This window comes from Sturnus vulgaris, chromosome 8, assembly GCF_052056855.1.
Source record: "Sturnus vulgaris isolate bStuVul1 chromosome 8, bStuVul1.hap1, whole genome shotgun sequence".
Lineage (NCBI taxonomy): Eukaryota > Metazoa > Chordata > Aves > Passeriformes > Sturnidae > Sturnus > Sturnus vulgaris.
Window position 1 is genome coordinate 1287222 of NC_142250.1, and position 18315 is coordinate 1305536.

General features: G+C 42.8%; 1 protein-coding gene and 1 non-coding gene across 4 annotated transcripts in view; one reads left to right on the forward strand and one right to left on the reverse strand.

The window, feature by feature from the left end:
* The window catches only part of CTNNA3 (catenin alpha 3), a 369305-nt gene extending 361297 nt beyond the window's left edge, over positions 1-8008 (reverse strand). For 2 of the 3 annotated variants that reach the window (XM_088168652.1, XM_088168651.1), the window contains exons 1-2: positions 3695-3829; positions 476-582 (exon numbers count right to left, since the gene is read on the reverse strand). In XM_088168652.1, coding sequence (XP_088024778.1) covers positions 476-582; positions 3695-3719 — 132 coding nt within the window. In that variant the 5' untranslated portion in view covers positions 3720-3829. Of the gene's footprint in view, positions 1-475; positions 583-3694; positions 3830-7917 lie in introns of those variants that run through there. The other variant, XM_014883316.2, reaches the window with a different exon arrangement.
* Positions 8009-16827: 8819 nt separating this feature from the next.
* TRNAS-UGA (transfer RNA serine (anticodon UGA)) lies at positions 16828-16909 on the forward strand. The gene has a single exon. It is a non-coding gene; the product is annotated as a tRNA-Ser (tRNA).
* Positions 16910-18315: the final 1406 nt, after the last annotated feature.

Genomic DNA, 18315 nt, shown 5'->3' on the forward strand with positions numbered 1-18315 from the left:
GAAAGTAACCTTCCAGAAGGGAAAAACGGGTAAGGGAGGAAAAGACAAAAAAAAAAAAAAAAAAAAAATTCAAATATGACAACGAATAATCAATAAAAGAAACTGGATGAGTTAGGGAGAGGCAAAGCTTCAAATGGGGAAAATACCACTTTATTTTTAAAGAATTACTTATTTCATGCATTGGAAATCCATTTGCAGTGTATTCTACATTTAAGCATCTCCCAGATACCACTGTGCAAGAGACCAGGCAGAGCATGCAGCATTTACTATGACACAGGGGTGGCAAAGCTGGAAGTGACCAAAGGAATGACCCAATCTGGAAGGCAGAGCCCTGGAGAGCTCCTGAGCCAGAGGAAAGTGCAGGTGCAGAAGAGCTGTGGGTGTGACCTTCAGAACAACGTCCTTAGCCCGAGTTCTTCACCTTATTCCCTTCCCTCTATGGTTATCCAGCTTACTTCCTGCAACTCTAAAATACCTGAATTATCAGTGGTTCCAGTAACTTCTCCACTGTAAATGTCTGGATCTGCAGATTCCGAGGATCAATTTTCAGTTTAATGTTTGGCACTTTTGTTGACATTTCACCTGGGTAGAAAACAAGAGAAGTCCAATAAGCCAATTAACCATGACTACGAGCCTCATTGCCTTCTGTCAGAGCCCAGAGACTGCCTGAGTGAGTATGAACTTGCTTCATAACAGGCTTAGGATTTCAAGGCATACAATTAACTTTTCCAATTCCCCATTTCTAAATTGTGAAAAAAATATGCTGATACTTACATAAACTGTAAAATCATAGACTTCAAGTACTTATAACTCCTTATATTCACTCAGAGATTCCTACCTTGACCACACATTAAAAAAAAAAATACAAGGACAACCGAATTACCATTGGATAAAAGTCCTCTACTAGTCTAAAAAGGAGCTTTAAAGCAAAAATATTAAATTCCATTACTGAATTTATCACAAAACAAAAACATTGTTATGTGCACTACATCTGTATCTTACTCCATGTGCTAATTTACAGGGGTTATAATAAGCACCTTAAGAACAATAAGTATACACAGAGGTACTTAAAATGTCTGGAAATTAACAGAGGGAAAAAGTGAAACATTTTGTTATTTTATACTCCGCAATAACAAATATTTTTTAAGTGTCAAGACAGATTAAGTTGAGAAAGCCTATTACTGAGATCAATAAGATGGAAGTAAAGCTAAGTAAGGCCTTTAAAGTGAATAAATCATTAATTAGGAACTTGATGCAGAATCTACTGATGTGAATTAATAGTTTCCACCAAGTTCACTGGGCCATGGCTCAGGCCATTAGCCTGAAATGTGTGTGTGTCAACAAAGAATTACAACTGCTTTAGTTGGTATTGCAACCGATTATCGGCCCAAAATAAAAGACATTTTAAATTTTGCAGTAACGTAACTTCCCATAAAACACAGCTTGGCAAAGCCTTTTTAGCCAAGAAAGACTTCAAATACACAAATAATGGATATCTGTCCTTTTAAAGCAAGACTTATTACAACCACTGCTGCTGTATAATAAAGTAATAAGGTACTGCAATTGTGCAGGCTGAAGAGATGTATTGTCACCTTCCAGTGACCCTAGCGCTGATTGAATACAACACAGTAGGTTTGGGGTTTCTACAGCAAGTGGGGTAGAAATGGATCTGGAGAGCTACCCACATTTCACTTGCAAGCAAAGATAATATGAGCAATCATTAAAGAACTAAGGCATAAAGCAATTTAAGGCTTTGCCATTCTTATTAAAGGTTACACGAGTGTTAAGTTTTTCTTTTATTACAAACTATTCTAGTGGCAGAGCTAAGTTCCCACAAATTCAGCTGCATCCAGCCAGGTGACAGCACATGGAATGAACTGATTTTTCAGCTACAGTTCTGAGCCAAAAGACAAAGAAAAGAGAAACCTGAGATCAGACTGACCAGAGGAAAAAAAACAAACACTTTTCCTTCCATGGATGTGAATGGAAAGAGAACTCTAGAAATGTCCATCATAACAGTTGCAAGCAGATGGTGTGGACTGTGCTGTGAATTCTTTTCTGGTCAAACACACATGAGTGGCAAGGGGACAGGTAAAGAGGATGGAGACAGCACTTGGTGCTTCTGCTGGGACCTAAAGAAACCACTGGCTGACTCGGGTTAATTTTTTGCTGATACACTCAGGCTTTAACCTTGCAGTGGCTTCCCCACAACTCATTCATAGAAGGGTGTCAGCTTTACTCAAAATGGAGAAATTAAACCTTTTTGCTGCTTGCTCTCCATCCTCACAGCACCATCTCCTCTGCTACATGTTATCTATAATAATCAGGTCCTTTCTAAACTTTGGCAGATAAATATGTAGCTGTAATTAAAGTCAATTTCTGTTATAGAGGGATCAGTGTGCTCCAGAATCCCATCACACAGCACTCTCAAACTTGGGAAGTATTACAAATCCAACCCCATTTTTGCAGGTCGGAAAAAATGTGAATCCATGTGTCACGACTTTGTCTCTTCTGGGTTGTTCTGTGGTTTTTGCTTGTTTGTTTGTTTGTTACTCTTAGCATATTGTCTAACATCAGCACTTTTATTCTTTGCTTGAGCCCTGAGTTCAGAAGCCAGTTAAGCCAATAATAGCTTTTAGCCTTGAGTCAGGCCCACAACGAAACATCAAATGAAAGTCAATTGCAAAAACTACTGTCTCTGAAAATTTCAATTATATTCTAAGATATAAATAACTCACTTAGGTGCTCACCTGCTGATTCCAGCAATATTTTTTAAGTAAAATTCTAATGCTTCCTGAAAGTTCCTTAAAGCAGAAAGACAGAAACAGTTTTGCAAGCCAATGCAGCAAAAACTACAAGATCTTAAATTATTTTGATAATCTGACTACATTTTTTAAGCTTACCAGGCTCTCCTTACTGTTACATACCATATTGGCTAATCAATATTTAAACTGGATTCTTTAATTACTTTTTTTAATTACGGCAAGGATAAGAGATAATAGAAACAAAAAATACACAGCCAGTAAAGATCATCCTGGGATTTTCTCTGGCATTTCCACTTATTAAGTGAACCTCTGTCCTTCCAGATCATCTTCATTAAGACAACAAAATCTGATGTTTGCCTCAGGAAAAAATGAAAATCAGCATTCCATCTTCCTTTTTTTTGTTTTTAATGCATTTGTCTACTCCAATATAACACTCCCCTAACTCCAGCCGGGGCCTTAACTGCGAGGTATTTTGGTAAAAGGCTGTATAACCTCACACTCAGTTAGATTAACCTTTCCAGGAGGCAATCTCAGCCCTGCACACCAGCAGCTCTTACAACACTTTAGGATGTTAAGCATGTGTTGCAAGATACAGTTGTGTCCCAGAACAGCCAGAAAAGCAACCACCTGCACACTCCTACCAAGTGCTACCAACCTCGAGATAATGAAAATTTTGTCTTTCCATCAGATGTCAAAACTACTGAGTCTGTTGGTGTAAGAAGAAAAACAGCCAAAGTCTATATCCATCTGCAATGCAACTTGAACACAGCACCTGCAGCTTTTTTTTAGAATCTGTAAGTACACTATACAGACATAAACTAGTAAGTGTCAGAAAGCAGAGCCAAAGACATTCTGCACAAATTAGAAAATCTTTACTTTAGAATCCATTTCCTGCTAGATTGTTAGAAAGCCAACAGTGCATCACTCACCTATCCTAGAAAACATATGGTCCATATTCAGCACTAAAGCAACTGTCTATGTAATTTCCTTGTATTAGGAACTTCAGTGCAAGTGCCTTGGCTCACCATTGGGCTTCTGAGGCATCTGCAAGGCACTGCCTGACAAGCTCGCCAGTGTATTTCAGGATGAGTGACAGCACACAGCGGCTGCTGGACGGCTGGCAGGGGGATGGGCACCCTTAAAGCTGTAGAGCAGAGCATAAGCGTGCCAAGGAAGTTTAGAGCTGAAAAGGTTTTGAACAATTACACGACACGAAGTATGAAATTATTTGTATTTCCAGTGATTATCCTTGGAATCTTCAGCACAGTAACTGCTTTACCATGCATTCTGACTGTATGCCTACTGCAGTCTGGAGCCAATGACTCACTCTCAGGCTCTGGAACTGGACAGCAAAGGGATTCATAAAGCTCTCACCCAGCAACTTGGCACCAAATTTGTTTTCTCTGTTGTTTTTTTTTTCTATTGTATGGTACTCTACAATGACACACAATACATTATCCTAGCAATTGCAGAAAATGCCTGTTGCCTTCAAAAAAATGTAGAAAAGTTAAAACAAAGTAGTCAGGATTTGTATTTTTTACCAGGATGCATATGGACAAGGCATCTGAGGATTTCCAAGATATGAAGCATTGCTGGGAATACGGAATAGAATATTTTTACTATCTCTTCTTAATTTCAGTATTTCCTATAGAGCTTCATTAATTGTTACCAACAGCACTCTGGGAATAAAACTTGTTAGCCTTTTTGCTATAGTCAGTACAGCGAGTGCAAATCAGACTTCAGAGAAGCCACAAAAACAATTCCTGCATTTCCCTTTAATCTTCTAGCTGCCACACAAAATAAGATATTCAGGATGCCAAAATCTTCCAGTGAAGGCAAAGAAAAGTCCATTCTGTTGTACTGCAAAGACCTCTTGTACTCTGTAGGCCAGACCATGCTCTGGAATGGAGCAATATCTCTGACACCTGGGAAGGACCTGGCCCATTTAACACCAGGTAAAACCTAAAAAGCACCTGCTAAATTATTTAAATTTCCAGACAAATCTGTCAGACTACTCTCCAGCCATCTCAGAATTCATCATGTCTTACCACTAGCAACAAGAAACATGGCTATTAATGCACAGACACCACAAAGGAGACCGGGAGAAGGTGGCAAGATTCAGACTCATTAATAACATTTATTCACTGAAAGCTACTTTATTTAAATAGGCTTTGCATTTAGGTGTAGGCTGCAATGAAGTAACTGGAAGATTTTTTTAATCTTAGCCCCAAAAATGAAAACCAAAATACCACAGCAGTTCTTCTTGCATCTCCTTTCAATTCTGCCTGCATTTACTTTCTCCCTAGAGCATTTTTTCAAACCACATCTCAAGAGCAGTTAAAATTCAAAAGAACATAAGATTTCCACCAAGGCCTTAACATAGCTCTCAGCATAAATAATGTGATGCATCATACTTTACAATCAATCTACCAAGGAAAAGAGCCTAAGCCTAGTTCTTTATGGATGTTGGAGAATCCCCATGGCAAGCAATGGGTCATGATTGACCTAGTGGCATTAAAAGGTTTAATTAAGGTACATGAAAAAAAAAACAAAACACTTTTGAGGTGAGATGAAGCATCACACCTCATGAAAACCTTCTTATATCTAGTGAGATAAAAATTTAAGATTTTTCCCAGGTTTCTAAAACTCAGGAAAAGCTCTCTTTTCCTTGTTTAGTAATCACGTTTACTTTTCCTACAGTGCATTCTATCAAAGCACTGTTTCAAGCAGAGGTTGTGTTCCAGTATCACATAAGGAAACAGAATTACAGAGGAAAAATTTTTAACTCAAGATCAGAGAGAATGCCAGTGGCAGAGTACTGGAATAAAACCATAATAACACTGAAGAACCTTACCCACACATTCTTCAATTGAGGCCAAAAAGCAGGCTGAGGAGAGTAAAACATTTTCAGAAACCAGTTACACCATAAATCTATAGAACATCATTTCTCTTCCACACTCCTATGTTAAGGTTACCCTGATACTGGTATTGCTTATTCCCAGGAAGGTCAGAAATTACCTCTCTCAAACATCCCATCACAATCCTTCCTTTGGTGCATGCACACACTCGAGTCAGCTGTGACACCAACAAATTCCAGGAGATGTTCCAGCAGAAGTGTGAACCCTGCAGCCTGAACAGCTCCACAGCCTTTGGCTTTGTCCTGCCACTCTGGACTGTTTCTCAACCAAGCTATCCAAAAAATGTGTTACTGCCCTGAGCCTACAGCCACTGCAAGAAAAATCTCCCCACTGAAGTATAACCTGGAAACTTGGGAACCTGACAGTATCTCACTACCAGTACACGAAATAATTTCACTCATCAGCAGAGCTCCACTGGATGTGCACCACTGTGGGTGACAGCAGAATTAAAGTAATACTGCTTAGGCTAGAAATACTTAAATAATCTAATGTTTGTAACATTCATTCCAGAAACATTTCTGCAGGTATTGGAGTTTTTGTTCTGAAAACCACAGTTCTAGTATTTAAGGAAGTGAAAAAGCATTTACTTAAAAAAAAAAACCAAACACACACACACAAAAAGAAGGTAGCATGATATCAGATGGCAGCATCTAATTTTTAAAAAAGTCATTAATATTTTTAAATTATTAAATAAAAACCCCAAATCCTTCCACATGAATGTCAGTGATATTTTCACTGTGTGCAGTGAGCCCAGAACAAGGACTCCTCTCTATTTAAGTGGCACACAGCTCTTCCATGGATGGTTATCTGAGCTCCTAACGATAGGTTAAGGAGGTCTGGCTCCAAGCCCTCCCTTTTGTTATCACATTTAAAGTGCTCCTATCTGTGTTCAGAACCAGAGACCCTGTTCAAATAAAGTTCAAGTTGACCTTCCACTAAAAATAGGATATTGTTCAACTCATTAAAATAACAGACAATAGAAATTCCATGAGGTGCCACAAAAAGGTTTCAAATTTTATTTACTGTAAATACAATACCCCATTTCCCCTTATTGCTATTTGCTGACAGTTATCTATTACAACATTACACTCTGCTGTTTTCCTTAAAAATGGGTCTCAACTGCAAAGAGGTAAAAAAAACAGGGTTTCCTCTCTTTGCAGAGCTGCTACCCATTTACAGATTTGGTTGTTTCCTACTCATGCCCTACCCCAGGATGCTTCACCACCATGTACCATTCCATGTAACTGTTTTCTAACTGATATAAAGGTTTGCATTGTTTGTTTGGTCCGGTGACCTAAACAGTGTTTTAGTATTCTAGAACAGTATTCTTCTTTCTCACTGCTTACAGACATGCCCAAAACACCCCAAAATTAAGGGCAGAAAATGTGACTGATGCTTTATATATATATATATATAGAGAGAGAGAGAGAGAGAGAGAAAGGGGAAAAGAAAACCAACCAAACTTTGTTCCAAGGTGAATTAATCTCCCAACATTGACCAACGGATTTGATCTAGGAGAAAACAGTTCATTATGGTTTCTTTAACAATTCATTATGGTTTGTCCCTAAATGCCTGTCACAAGGCCTAATTCTCTGCTGTTGGATATTTCTGGGGGGTCACCAGGGCTGAATACAGCTCTTGTCTTCAATTTTACCTAACAGAAAAGTGTGCCCATAAGGGTTTTGAAAAATGCACCATTTTACACTGAATATAAACAGCCCTCCTTTAGCCCTCTATTATAATAAATATTTATATTTTGAAATTTTAAAGAAATGGTATAAAATTGTGCAGTAACTCATTACTTTCACACCGAGGTGTGACCAACATACATTTACACAAACCTTCTTTCAATTAGGTGCAACATCTAGCAAAGTACCAGGAGGCAAGCTAAACTTCTTAAAATAACAGCATCCATAAAACACTTTATTCTTCCTTCTCCAATATTCCAAAACGGCTTCTCATATTTGGAAAATATGCAAGCACACTGCACAACTTCAGCTACTGGCTTAAGGTGACAAGACCATGATGACTAAAATATTTAGAATATTCCGAATTTTTTTTTCTCAAATCATGTTTAAAAGTTCATTTTTTTTAGACAGCTGGCTAAGAAAAGCAGCCTTTAAAGTTTTTTTAAACTTTTGGAGTGATAATTTTATTAAGCAGCTATGGTTCCATTTATAGCTTCATGTACTTGCACTAAGAGGAAAATTGCCTACATTCTTCTCCAATCTTACCTTTTGAAGCAAGACTGCAACGAAAGGAGCTGCTGGAAAGGGCTCTGTGAAGAACTCCACTTGATGCAGCTGGACTCCAGGGGCACCCACAGCCAGGCTGCAAAGGGCTGCCTGTCAGCCCCAGTGGGTAAGAAACAAAACGGGAGGGCAGCACTGCTCTGGAGCTCCTCCCAAAATGGCAGCGCCTGACCTCACCCACAAGTTGGTACCGAGAACACCCCTTAGAGACACCCAGGCTCAGTCCCAGCCTCGCAAACCAGGCCTAAACCTGACACCAGGGAAGGCAATGGCAAAGGCCCCTCCAAAATCCATGAGGTTCAGGCTGAACATGAGAAGGGAAAGGGGAAGAAGGAAGGCAAAGGCCACTACTGTCAACCACACTCAAATACAGGTGCAATGTATTCATTCACCTTCACAAAACACACTTCCAGATTAATAATCCCCCATTTGTAAGATTTTCCACCAAGGCAGCCATTTAAAAAATGGATATGAGTACCCTGAAGGGCAGTTTACAAAGCACATGGAAGAAAACCCTCCTAAAACTCCTGAAAGGCAGAGGCCACTCAATATTTGCACCTATTCTACTGGAGACTGAAGGTCTTAAATCATTCAGTCTGAAAATCTGTAGGAGGTCCACCTGTGGGCTGAATTTTCATTTAGGAAAATTTCAATCAAAGCAGTTCGGCTATTTTTAGTTGATTTAGAGGCAAAAAGGGCACAGACGGCCTCAAGGTTGAGTAACCTGACACTACCTAACAGCACTGGGCAATCTCAACAAGGAACGAGGAGAGAAAACCCCAACCTAAGGAAGGAGGAACGCATGTTGTGACTACACAGGAGAAGAAAAAAAAAAAAGAAAAAAAAGAGAAAAAAAAAGAAAAAAGAAAAAAAAGGAAAAAAATGTTGGACATGCATAAGAGATAGTACTGAAACAGTTGCAAGGCACGGGAAAAAAATCAATCACATTTAAGCCCTGTCATGGAATGGGCAGCTAATTTCAAGTGTCTTCTACGCTTGGAGATGCATAGAAGGAATGCAGCAAAATGGATAATGGATTATGGATGAAAAAGCATCAAATATTATTAATATAAACTAAGCAGACTTTCCTAGATTATATAATAATTTATTAGAAGGAAATGCACTTACTTGGTACTGCCATATTAAGCTTACAATTTTATTCATAATTAATTCCTCTCAGGTTCATATTTGAAGCTTAAACCCTGAAAAAAAATCATTCTTTTCTCACCTGCAATTCATGAATTTAGAAGACATGAACAACAGACAGATAAGAAAGCTGCTGGAGTTAGATTTAATTTTCTGAGTACTGTATTAAAACTGTATCAAGCAATGCAAGTATAAATCTCACCACCTGCAGTTTTTATTTCTCAGCATATTTTAGCTCTCTCAATTACTTCATGAACGTTACTTAAAAGTTAAGAACAAAAATGCAATTCACTTCACTGCAAAGGTCAATATAGACAAGTGGATTTATGTAAATGATCCCTATTACACTTTTTTAATCATTACATCTCTGTAACTGCATCCGTGTTTTATTTATTAAGCAAATTATTCTAGAGGTGAACAGCAACCCTCTTTGTTTTATAGACTCACTAATGAGAGGTGTGCAAAATGCCATTTGAAGTTTTTTGACCCATCCTTTTGAGTTATCAAACGAGAAACAGGATTCAGCTGGTTAAGGTAAGCACCTATAACCATTTTAGATATTGTAGGATCCATCAGAAAAGCCTCTCGGACACACCAGGTGTCTCACAGACTTCAACTATAAATGCAAGGCTGGATGTGGGGATACTTTAAAAGGCCAAGTGTCTAAAATGGTGCTAGGCACCTACGTTCAGACACTTCTCCAACTGGAGAGGCAACTGTGTTGAATTCCTGGTGCTTCTTAAGAGGGATTACTTCAAAAGCTGTGGTAACTTCAGGGCAGCAATCAGAACTGGCAGGGTTTGGACAAGGTTCTTGCCATCCCAGACCAATAAAAATAAGCACCTTCTTACAAAAGACCCCGAAAGCATTTCAAATGTTGCTGAGGCAGCTGCTGGCAAGGCTAAAAATGTTTGTCCTAATATGCCAAAAATGGGGCAGCACAGGCAACTGTATTCACTTCCCTGGAAAAATGGAGGAAAGCAAAAGCCACTATACAGAGACCTCCCAAAACCCCTGTATAAAATGTATTTTTGCCTACTTACATGCTCATACCATTCATGCCATAGAATTCAGTCTGAAATGCTGAAAGCTCTGAGCAAAAGGCAGCCAGGTCCAGGACACACCAGAGTATCCAGAAACGTATCTCTGAGCCACAGTCTCTCTTCAGTAATGGGGGACATTAATATGCCTCTCTGGCCCAAAACCCTCCCCAGATTTTACACTGAAAGGCCCATTTGCCTCATCGACCTCCTGAAGACATGCGTACCTGCCTTCCAGCAAGCTCAGCTCCCTGTTTCCACTTCCCTTGGCCCCTTCTGCTCTCACAGGACACAAGAGCTCTTCCCTCCTTCCTGGAGGTGGGCGCGGCAACACAGCCAGGCCAGGGGCTGACGTGAGGGGAAAAGGGCGCGATCCTGAGAGGACGAGGGGGAACTGACCTAGTGGGAAATGGGCGCGATCCTGAGGGGAAGACGAGGAGAGGGAGACTCTGACCTGAGGGGACAAGGCTTTGACCTGAGGGGAAAAGAGCGCGACCCTGAGGAGACGAGGGGGATCTGACCTGAGGGGAAAAGGGCACGATCCTGAGGAGACGGGGAAAATCTGTCCTGAGGGGAAAAGGGAGCGATCCTGGGGAGACGAAGGGGGTCTGACCTGAGGGAAATGGGCGCGATCCTGAGGGGACACGGGGGATCTGACCTGAGGAGAAAAGGGCGCGATCCTGAGGGGACGAGGATGGGAGGAAGAATCTGATCCGAGGGGAAATGGGCCCGATCCTGAGGGGAAGACGAGGGGAGGGAAAATCTGAGCTGAGGGGAAAAGAGCGCGACCCTGAGGAGACGAAAGGGATCGGACCTGAGGGGAAAAGGGCACGATCCTGAGGGGACGAGGCAGGTCTGACCTGAGGGAAATGGGCGCAATCCTGAGGAGACGAGGGGGGTCTGACCTAAGGGGAAATGGGAGCGATCCTGAGGGGAAGAGGGGGATCTGACATGAGGGGAAGAGGGCGCGATACGGAGGGGAAGGGGGGAATCTGATCTGGGAGGAAAAGGCCGTGATCCTAAGGGTACGAGGATGGGAGGGATAATCTGACACGAGGGGAAAAGGGCGCGATCCTGAGGGGAAGGGGGGAATCTGATCTGGGAGGAAAAGGCCGTGATCCTAAGGGTACGAGGATGGGAGGGATAATCTGACACGAGGGGAAAAGGGCGCGATCCTGAGGGGACGGAGGAAAATCTGTCCTGAGGGGAAAAGGGCGCGATCCTGAGGGGAAGAGGGGGATCTGACCTGAGGAGAAGAGGGAGCGATCCTGAGGGGACGAGGATGGGAGGAAGAATCTGACCCGAGGGGAAATGGGCGCGATCCTGAGGAGACGAGGGGAGTCTGACCTGAGGGAAATGGGCGCGATCCTGAGGGGACGGGGGGATCTGTCCTGAGGGGAAAAAGGACGCGATCCTGAGGGGGCGAGGGGGAACTGACCTGAGGGGGAAATGGGCGCGATCCTGAGGGGAAGACGAGGGGAAGGAAAATCTGACCTGAGGGGAAAAGGGCACGATCCTGAGGAGACGGGGAAAATCTGTCCTGAGGGGAAAAGGGAGCGATCCTGGGGAGACGAGGGGAGACCTGAGGGGGAATGGGCGGGATCCTGAGGGGACGCGGTGGGGGGATCTGTCCTGAGGCGGAAAAGGACGCGATCCTGAGGGAAAGAGGAGGGGAGGGAAAATCTAACCTGAGGGGAAAAGAGCGCGACCCTGAGGAGACGAAGTGGATCGGACCTGAGGGGGAAAGGGTGCGATCCTGGAGAGACGAAGGGAGTCTGACCTGAGGGAAATGGGCGCGATCCTGAGGGGACGAGGGAGGTCTGACCTGAGGAGAAACGGCCGCGATTCTGAGGGGACGAGGCAGGTCTGACCTGAGGGGAAAAGGAGGCGAACCTGGGGAGACGAGGGGGGTACGACCTCAGGGAAAAGGGTGCGATCCTGAGGAGAGGGGGGACAGTGACCTGAGGAGAAATGGGCCGAGGCGGATCTGACTGGACCGGTGGGCTCGGATCTGAGGCCGCCGCTGTTCCTTGGCCCCGTTACAGGTAGGTAGTTCACAGAGGGAACCTGTGCACTAAGCCCGTTTGTTGGGGTTGATTTAAAATCATTTTATGTCACTGTTCCCGTATCCTCCCTTCTGGCGTACACCGTTTGCTCAGGTTCTAGGTTGTTTCAGTCCCCCATGATTCCCCCTCCAGTTTCATTCACCAGACGACGTTCTGATTTTTTATCTTCTGCTGTAAGACTCTGGGTAGGATTTCACAGCTGTGAATGAGAGCTACACCTAGACACTGCGCTTCTGGCAAACACGTTGAACACTTAAGCAAATAAGGCACCCATGAAAACAAAGTAAACTTTAAATCAAATACAGTATTCGTATCTGCACTGGGTGAGGACAATCCAAGTCTTGGCCAGTGATCATCCAGGTAAGGAACCTGGGCTATTCTGCATCTCATGTACCTGTATTTCATTCCCACAGAAGGCAAAGGAAAAATTCCTAACTGGTGAATGCTAAATGTACCCTCAGAACGGCAGCAGGGCTGGATACACTATCTGACCAGACACACGACCTTAGACACCACCCTGTGCCCACCACTATAGATGTCATCATATTTTCTAAAATTATTTACATTCAGCTAAGCCAAAGAAAATTTTATAATCAGATTCTTTAACAAAATTTCACGCTCCTGCAATAACTTTTGATGTTAACTGTCACTTGAAACAGTAATATTCTGACTCTACATTTGCCTTCAGTTATTATCTGTAAGTAAATTCAGTAATTCGTAATTTCTTTCTGTTTTCAGTTGTTTACACATCTGTTTACTTCTAATGGAAGCACTGAGTTAATGTATTTCATATTTGTACATTATTATTTAATCAGCCTTGTCAGAATGATATTGAATCCCTAAGACATAATTTTATACAAACAATAAATAATAAAGAGATGACTCTTGAAAAACAACCTGCTTACAAGGCATTAATTCCTATTCCTACTGAGAAACCATGCAGTATGAAATTAGTAGTTTGGGAGTTTAAATTGCAAAATCAATCATATCACCATAAGTGTCAGAAATAAAACAGCAATGACTGAAATCACCTCCTTTGCTCAAGTTTTGTTTCTCCACACTATCTTTTGGAATTTTCACCAGGAATATTTTTCTTGCATAGGAAATGTAGGCTATTCAGGTGAGAATAACCAAAGACTAAAAAGAATTATTCGTGGAGATCCCAAGGTTCTCAGACAATTCAACAAAAGCACATTATCACTGTGTTTCTCCACACACAGCCCATCAGTGACAGAAAACAGCAGCAATATTGACCTATAAAAATCAGACTTTCAGCCATGAGTGCTAATACTGTACACCACAGATTTCTGCACAAGTGCAATGCTAACAGGAGGGGTGTAATTAGTATATCTTTAATAGTGTAAAATAACCTATCTGTAGTAGCTTGATGTGAAAAAACGGGACATTGAACTGAAAGACCCATGGTAAATTGCCTCTAAAGCATAATTAAAGTTGGTTTTATTCTATTTGTTACTGAGTTTTAGCTTCCCTTCATCCAAGGTCTTGCAATTCAAAACGTACAAAGCATTTGATTTCGAAGGATTGGGAAGGTGCATTGCTGTGATCTATCCCTGAGGCATCATAGGAATTAAAGTGGTAATCTACCCAGGAGAGTTGCAGCCAGCCAAAACTACAGATTTCAAGTTTAGTCACAAATGTGACTAAGCCAACCACTAACCAAGAGGGAAACTTTCTGGTGAAGGGTTTTTTTTTTTTCATAACTGACTGCTATCTGATTTCATTTCTAAAGCCTCTGCTAATCTGGAGGTACTAACACAAGGTGCACCTGCTGGTACTACCCAGTGTCATAATTCCTCTCTGTAGTGACAATGTGAAAAACAGCCTGTAAAACCAAGCAAAATAACAGGTTTTAATCACAGCTATTTTTAAAACAGACTGCAGATATGGTTTTTATGGGGGAAAAAAAATCTCTAACTGGAAAATAATGATTAAATGACAAAAAGTCGTGTATTTTAAGATGTGAAGCATACAAAAGGTGAGTAAATCAGGGTCTCCATACCGACATCAGTGCTCAGAATGGGGACAAAAGTCAAGCAGCACAGAATGGGAGCCAGAAGCTTATTTTACTTGCATACAGGTGGGAAGAACCTTACTCTTTATGGTGCTGCAGATGCATTATGAAAGCCAAGTCTCATTAATAAACCTACCACGAGGGTGGGTTTGGCCCAGAGGAGCATTTTCCTACGATATTCAGCATGGACAGATTTTGAAAGCATATCCATTTACCTTCTGTTTTCAGAAAAATGTAGGAAATGTGTGTGGATAAACCCAGTTGCAAACATGAAAATGCTTCTTGTTCAAAACCCAGTAAATCTGGTAAAGATGTATTCAGGAAAAAGGTTCCACTCCAGTAGCACACACGTGCCCAAATTTGCTAAGATTAGTTATTAAAAATAAGAATGCAACAAAACATTTGGCTGCATTGACACCTACAACAACATTCGTGATATAATTTGATAAACTTGTGACACTGAGCCTGTAATTTCATTAAAATTTAAGTGGAATTAATAACATTTTTCCAAAAACAATCTGTTAATGAACATAGGATTAGAGGCAAGAGCAGATTCTACAGTCTGCCAACTTTATAGCAGACTTACTGTTCTTCTAGATAATGTTTATTAAAAATCCCATGGGATACCAGTTAATTCCAGGGAAGATGCCCAGCAGCCACTGTATCACAACAAACTTTGTCACTGTTGACAAGCAAACAAGGAAAATTTGACATGCCCTAACTAAAGGAATGAAGCCACTTTTGATTCTCTACCTGAAACTTGGCCCCACATCCATCCTTAGGCATTCACAGAATGTCAAATTTTAGCCATATAGAATTTTCCAGAGTAAATGCTTATTTTCATTCTCTGTGTGGTTTCAGCTTTGACAAATGATCCACAAAACTAACGGACTGAACAGGAGGAATAGAGAAGAAATATGTTTCATTATGCAGCATTAGTTTTCCTACTGTTATTAGTTTCTTCAGGGAGAAAACACAGAATTCTGTAGTGATGTGGTGCAAGCATTATCTGTTGTAAAACACAATTTATGTTGGAGTCATTATTTCATTCACATTCCCCAAGGGAGATGTAAAATTTACTTTTGAATATTTGAAGTTACACATAAGCACAAAGTTGCTGTTCTGCCAACATTGCTGTAAATATTTGTTAACTTAGGCAGAATCTAACCTATATTTTTCTGTTAATGGAAACAGATTTCTAACAGGAAGAAATGTTCCAACTATTGAATTTGCAAAGCTGATAGAGGCTGATTAAATGAAAGACCAAGTGGTGGAGAAGGGATGGAACAAGCACTACAAAACTGACATTGCACTTAAGGTCAACAAGGACAAGAAACCTGAAGGATTGAGGTGCTTGGGGCTCAGTCCCTGTATTTCTAAAGAAATCACTTGTGCATTTCTGATACCGGTTGGTTAATTAGTATTTGAAGATTTTTCAGTATCTGTCCTTCCTACTTGAAGAAATTAAAACCATGAAAAAATATAGGCAATTCTATCCTAGCACCATTATTTTATATAACAATCCTAAACCAGACTTTTATGTTACCTGTTCCAGTGTCAACATCTTGCCACTTTTAAGTGACTGAGAAATAAAACTTCTGAGATTGCTTTGGGAGGCAAATTCATTTTTAAAATGCATTTGTTCTGGTGGCACTGAGCGTGTGTCCCTGCTGCCGGCCAAGGGTTGGTACCGGCGGCAGCTGAAAGCCGCTCTGCGCTTGCAGCCTGCGCTGAGAACACTGGAGGTCACTCCAGCACTGCTCAACTTCCCCCAGGGACAGCCCGGGATTCTCCGTGTCCCTCCGACCCGAGCTGCTTCAACACAACTCCCAGCCGCTCGGCATTTATTTATTTATTATGTCTTACTGAAATTGCACCTTTTGCCTCGAGTCCTATACGTGAACACAAAGCAGTTGCTGTTTAAAATAAAATAAAACCTACGTTTTTGCTTAGTTCTGCTAGGAAATCAAGGCTCCTAAATTCAGAACACTGAAGTCCAACATTGCAAATGGTGAGACAGAAGGAGCACTGAGCCTGTTTCCAGGCCTCAGTGGCTCAGGATGTTGCGTGTGGAATGAAAAATCAGGTTAAATTATTCTTTTTACCCATTGCAACACACGTAGAAAGTAAAGTGAAATTTAATTTCCATTGTACTACTGCCGGCACAATTAACTGTTGCTACCGTAAAAAAATTATCTACGGCGAATTAAATTACATGTAAAGGTCATATGATAGAGACCTTCCGAGATTTTGTAATAATTGAAAGAAATTGTAAAACCAGGAAAAATGTTAACGCCACCGAAAGCTAATGCAACAGCTGATGGCTGCTGTGTCCTGTAGCGTCCCTGGCTGCCCGCTCGCTGTCAGACTCAGCTGCGCAGGTTTCACTCGCGGCAGCGGACACGGCCCCTGCGTTCCAGGCTGAAAATCTGTCCCGAGTGTAAACCGGGATTTGTTTCCCCTGCGCCGCTCCCGCGGAGCCGCGGCCGCCATTGCCTCGGGGGCGGGGCCTGGGCCGGCGGCGCCCATTGGCTGCGCGGGCTGGGGGCGGGGCCTGCGCGGGCGGAACGCCCTATAAGGCGGCAGCCGGGGTAGTGCAGCAGCATCAGCAGCGATGGCCGAGTGGTTAAGGCGTTGGACTTGAAATCCAATGGGGTCTCCCCGCGCAGGTTCGAACCCTGCTCGCTGCGGCCCGGACGGGCTTGGCTTTTTCTTGTTCTTCGCCGGCCCTCTCCTATTCCCTGCCGTGTTCGTTTTACTGCTCGCGTCTCCTGTCTCGCTAGAGGCCTCTGCAGCACCACAGCGATTGTCTGACATGGCACAGAACGGGCAGCCTGGAAGGGGCACAGCGGCTCATGGGCTTGTGCGGGGTGATCGCAGAGCACACAGCGGGATCGTGTCCTTACAGCCCTGGCATGGCGCCCCCAGGGAGGCTCCACAGCCTGTGTGTGTCAGTCTGCTCTGGTGCTCAGGCACCCGCAGCAAGCTCCTGTGCAGCGGTTTCTGGTCCCACTGTCGGGCGCCACCGAGGAGAGCCTGGCTCCAGCTTCTCGACACCCCCTTGGATATTTATTCACTTTAAAGAGGTGCCCTCTCAGCCATCTCCGTGACACTGAATAGGCCCAGCTCCCTCAGCCTTTCCTCATGAGAGACGACCCAGTCCCCTCATCATGTTTGTTGCCCCGTGATATTTACCCTACTGCAGCTCCTCAGGCCGTGCCTTCCTGCTGCTCCCCAGCCCTGCCAGCAAGAACAGCAGCACCGGAGCTGCAGCAGGTCCCAGGGCGAGTTTCTGCCCTGGCATCCGCACGCAGTGACAAGAGCCCTCGAGGCAGGTGAGAGAAGGGCAGCTGGGGCTCGGTGCTCTTTGAACAGCTCACCTCCCAGGCCCTGCACACAGGGCAGGAGTGTCCAGCTGCCAAGCTCAGCATTCAGCCCCACAAACAGTGCCCTGGCTCGCCCAAAGCTCTATCGTTCTGCCCCATGTCCTACAGCTGATACAAAATAAATTAAATCTTGTCAGCAGAAGGCTTCTCTCTAAGGAATGGACTTGCTCCATCCAACCTTGACTTTCCTGAAGGAAGCTGCCTCATTCCTCCTGGACTCTTCAGTGAGGCAGGCCCTCAATCCTCTTTTCCTGCCTTTTATGACCTTCTGCACATGGATGATGCACATCCACACAATATGGAGATGAGGGGGAAAAACCCACAAAAGTTATTTTGCCATTAATTACCAGGAAAAACAAAGCAAGGCAGCATTCCCCCATCGTCTCCGATTGGCTTAAACTGAGCTCTCCCCCTCAGATGTGTCAGTCTCCTCCCCAGCACTAGTGAAGGGCTGACAAATTGGCAACAGCAGGGGGAGTGTGAGCTGCAATAAAACACCCAGCATAAACTGACTGATAATCATCTGCCCGTCTGACAGTGACACAGCCCAACAACACACCGAGCGGCTTTATCTTTTGCTGTGTAATTTCATCAGCTTTACAACAGCCTCACTGCTTACACTTTCATATCCTGAAATGAGAGATGAGCCTGCTGGGAAGGTAAGATAGCAATGTTCATGCTCAGGAAATTAAAGATACTCAGTATCTCTT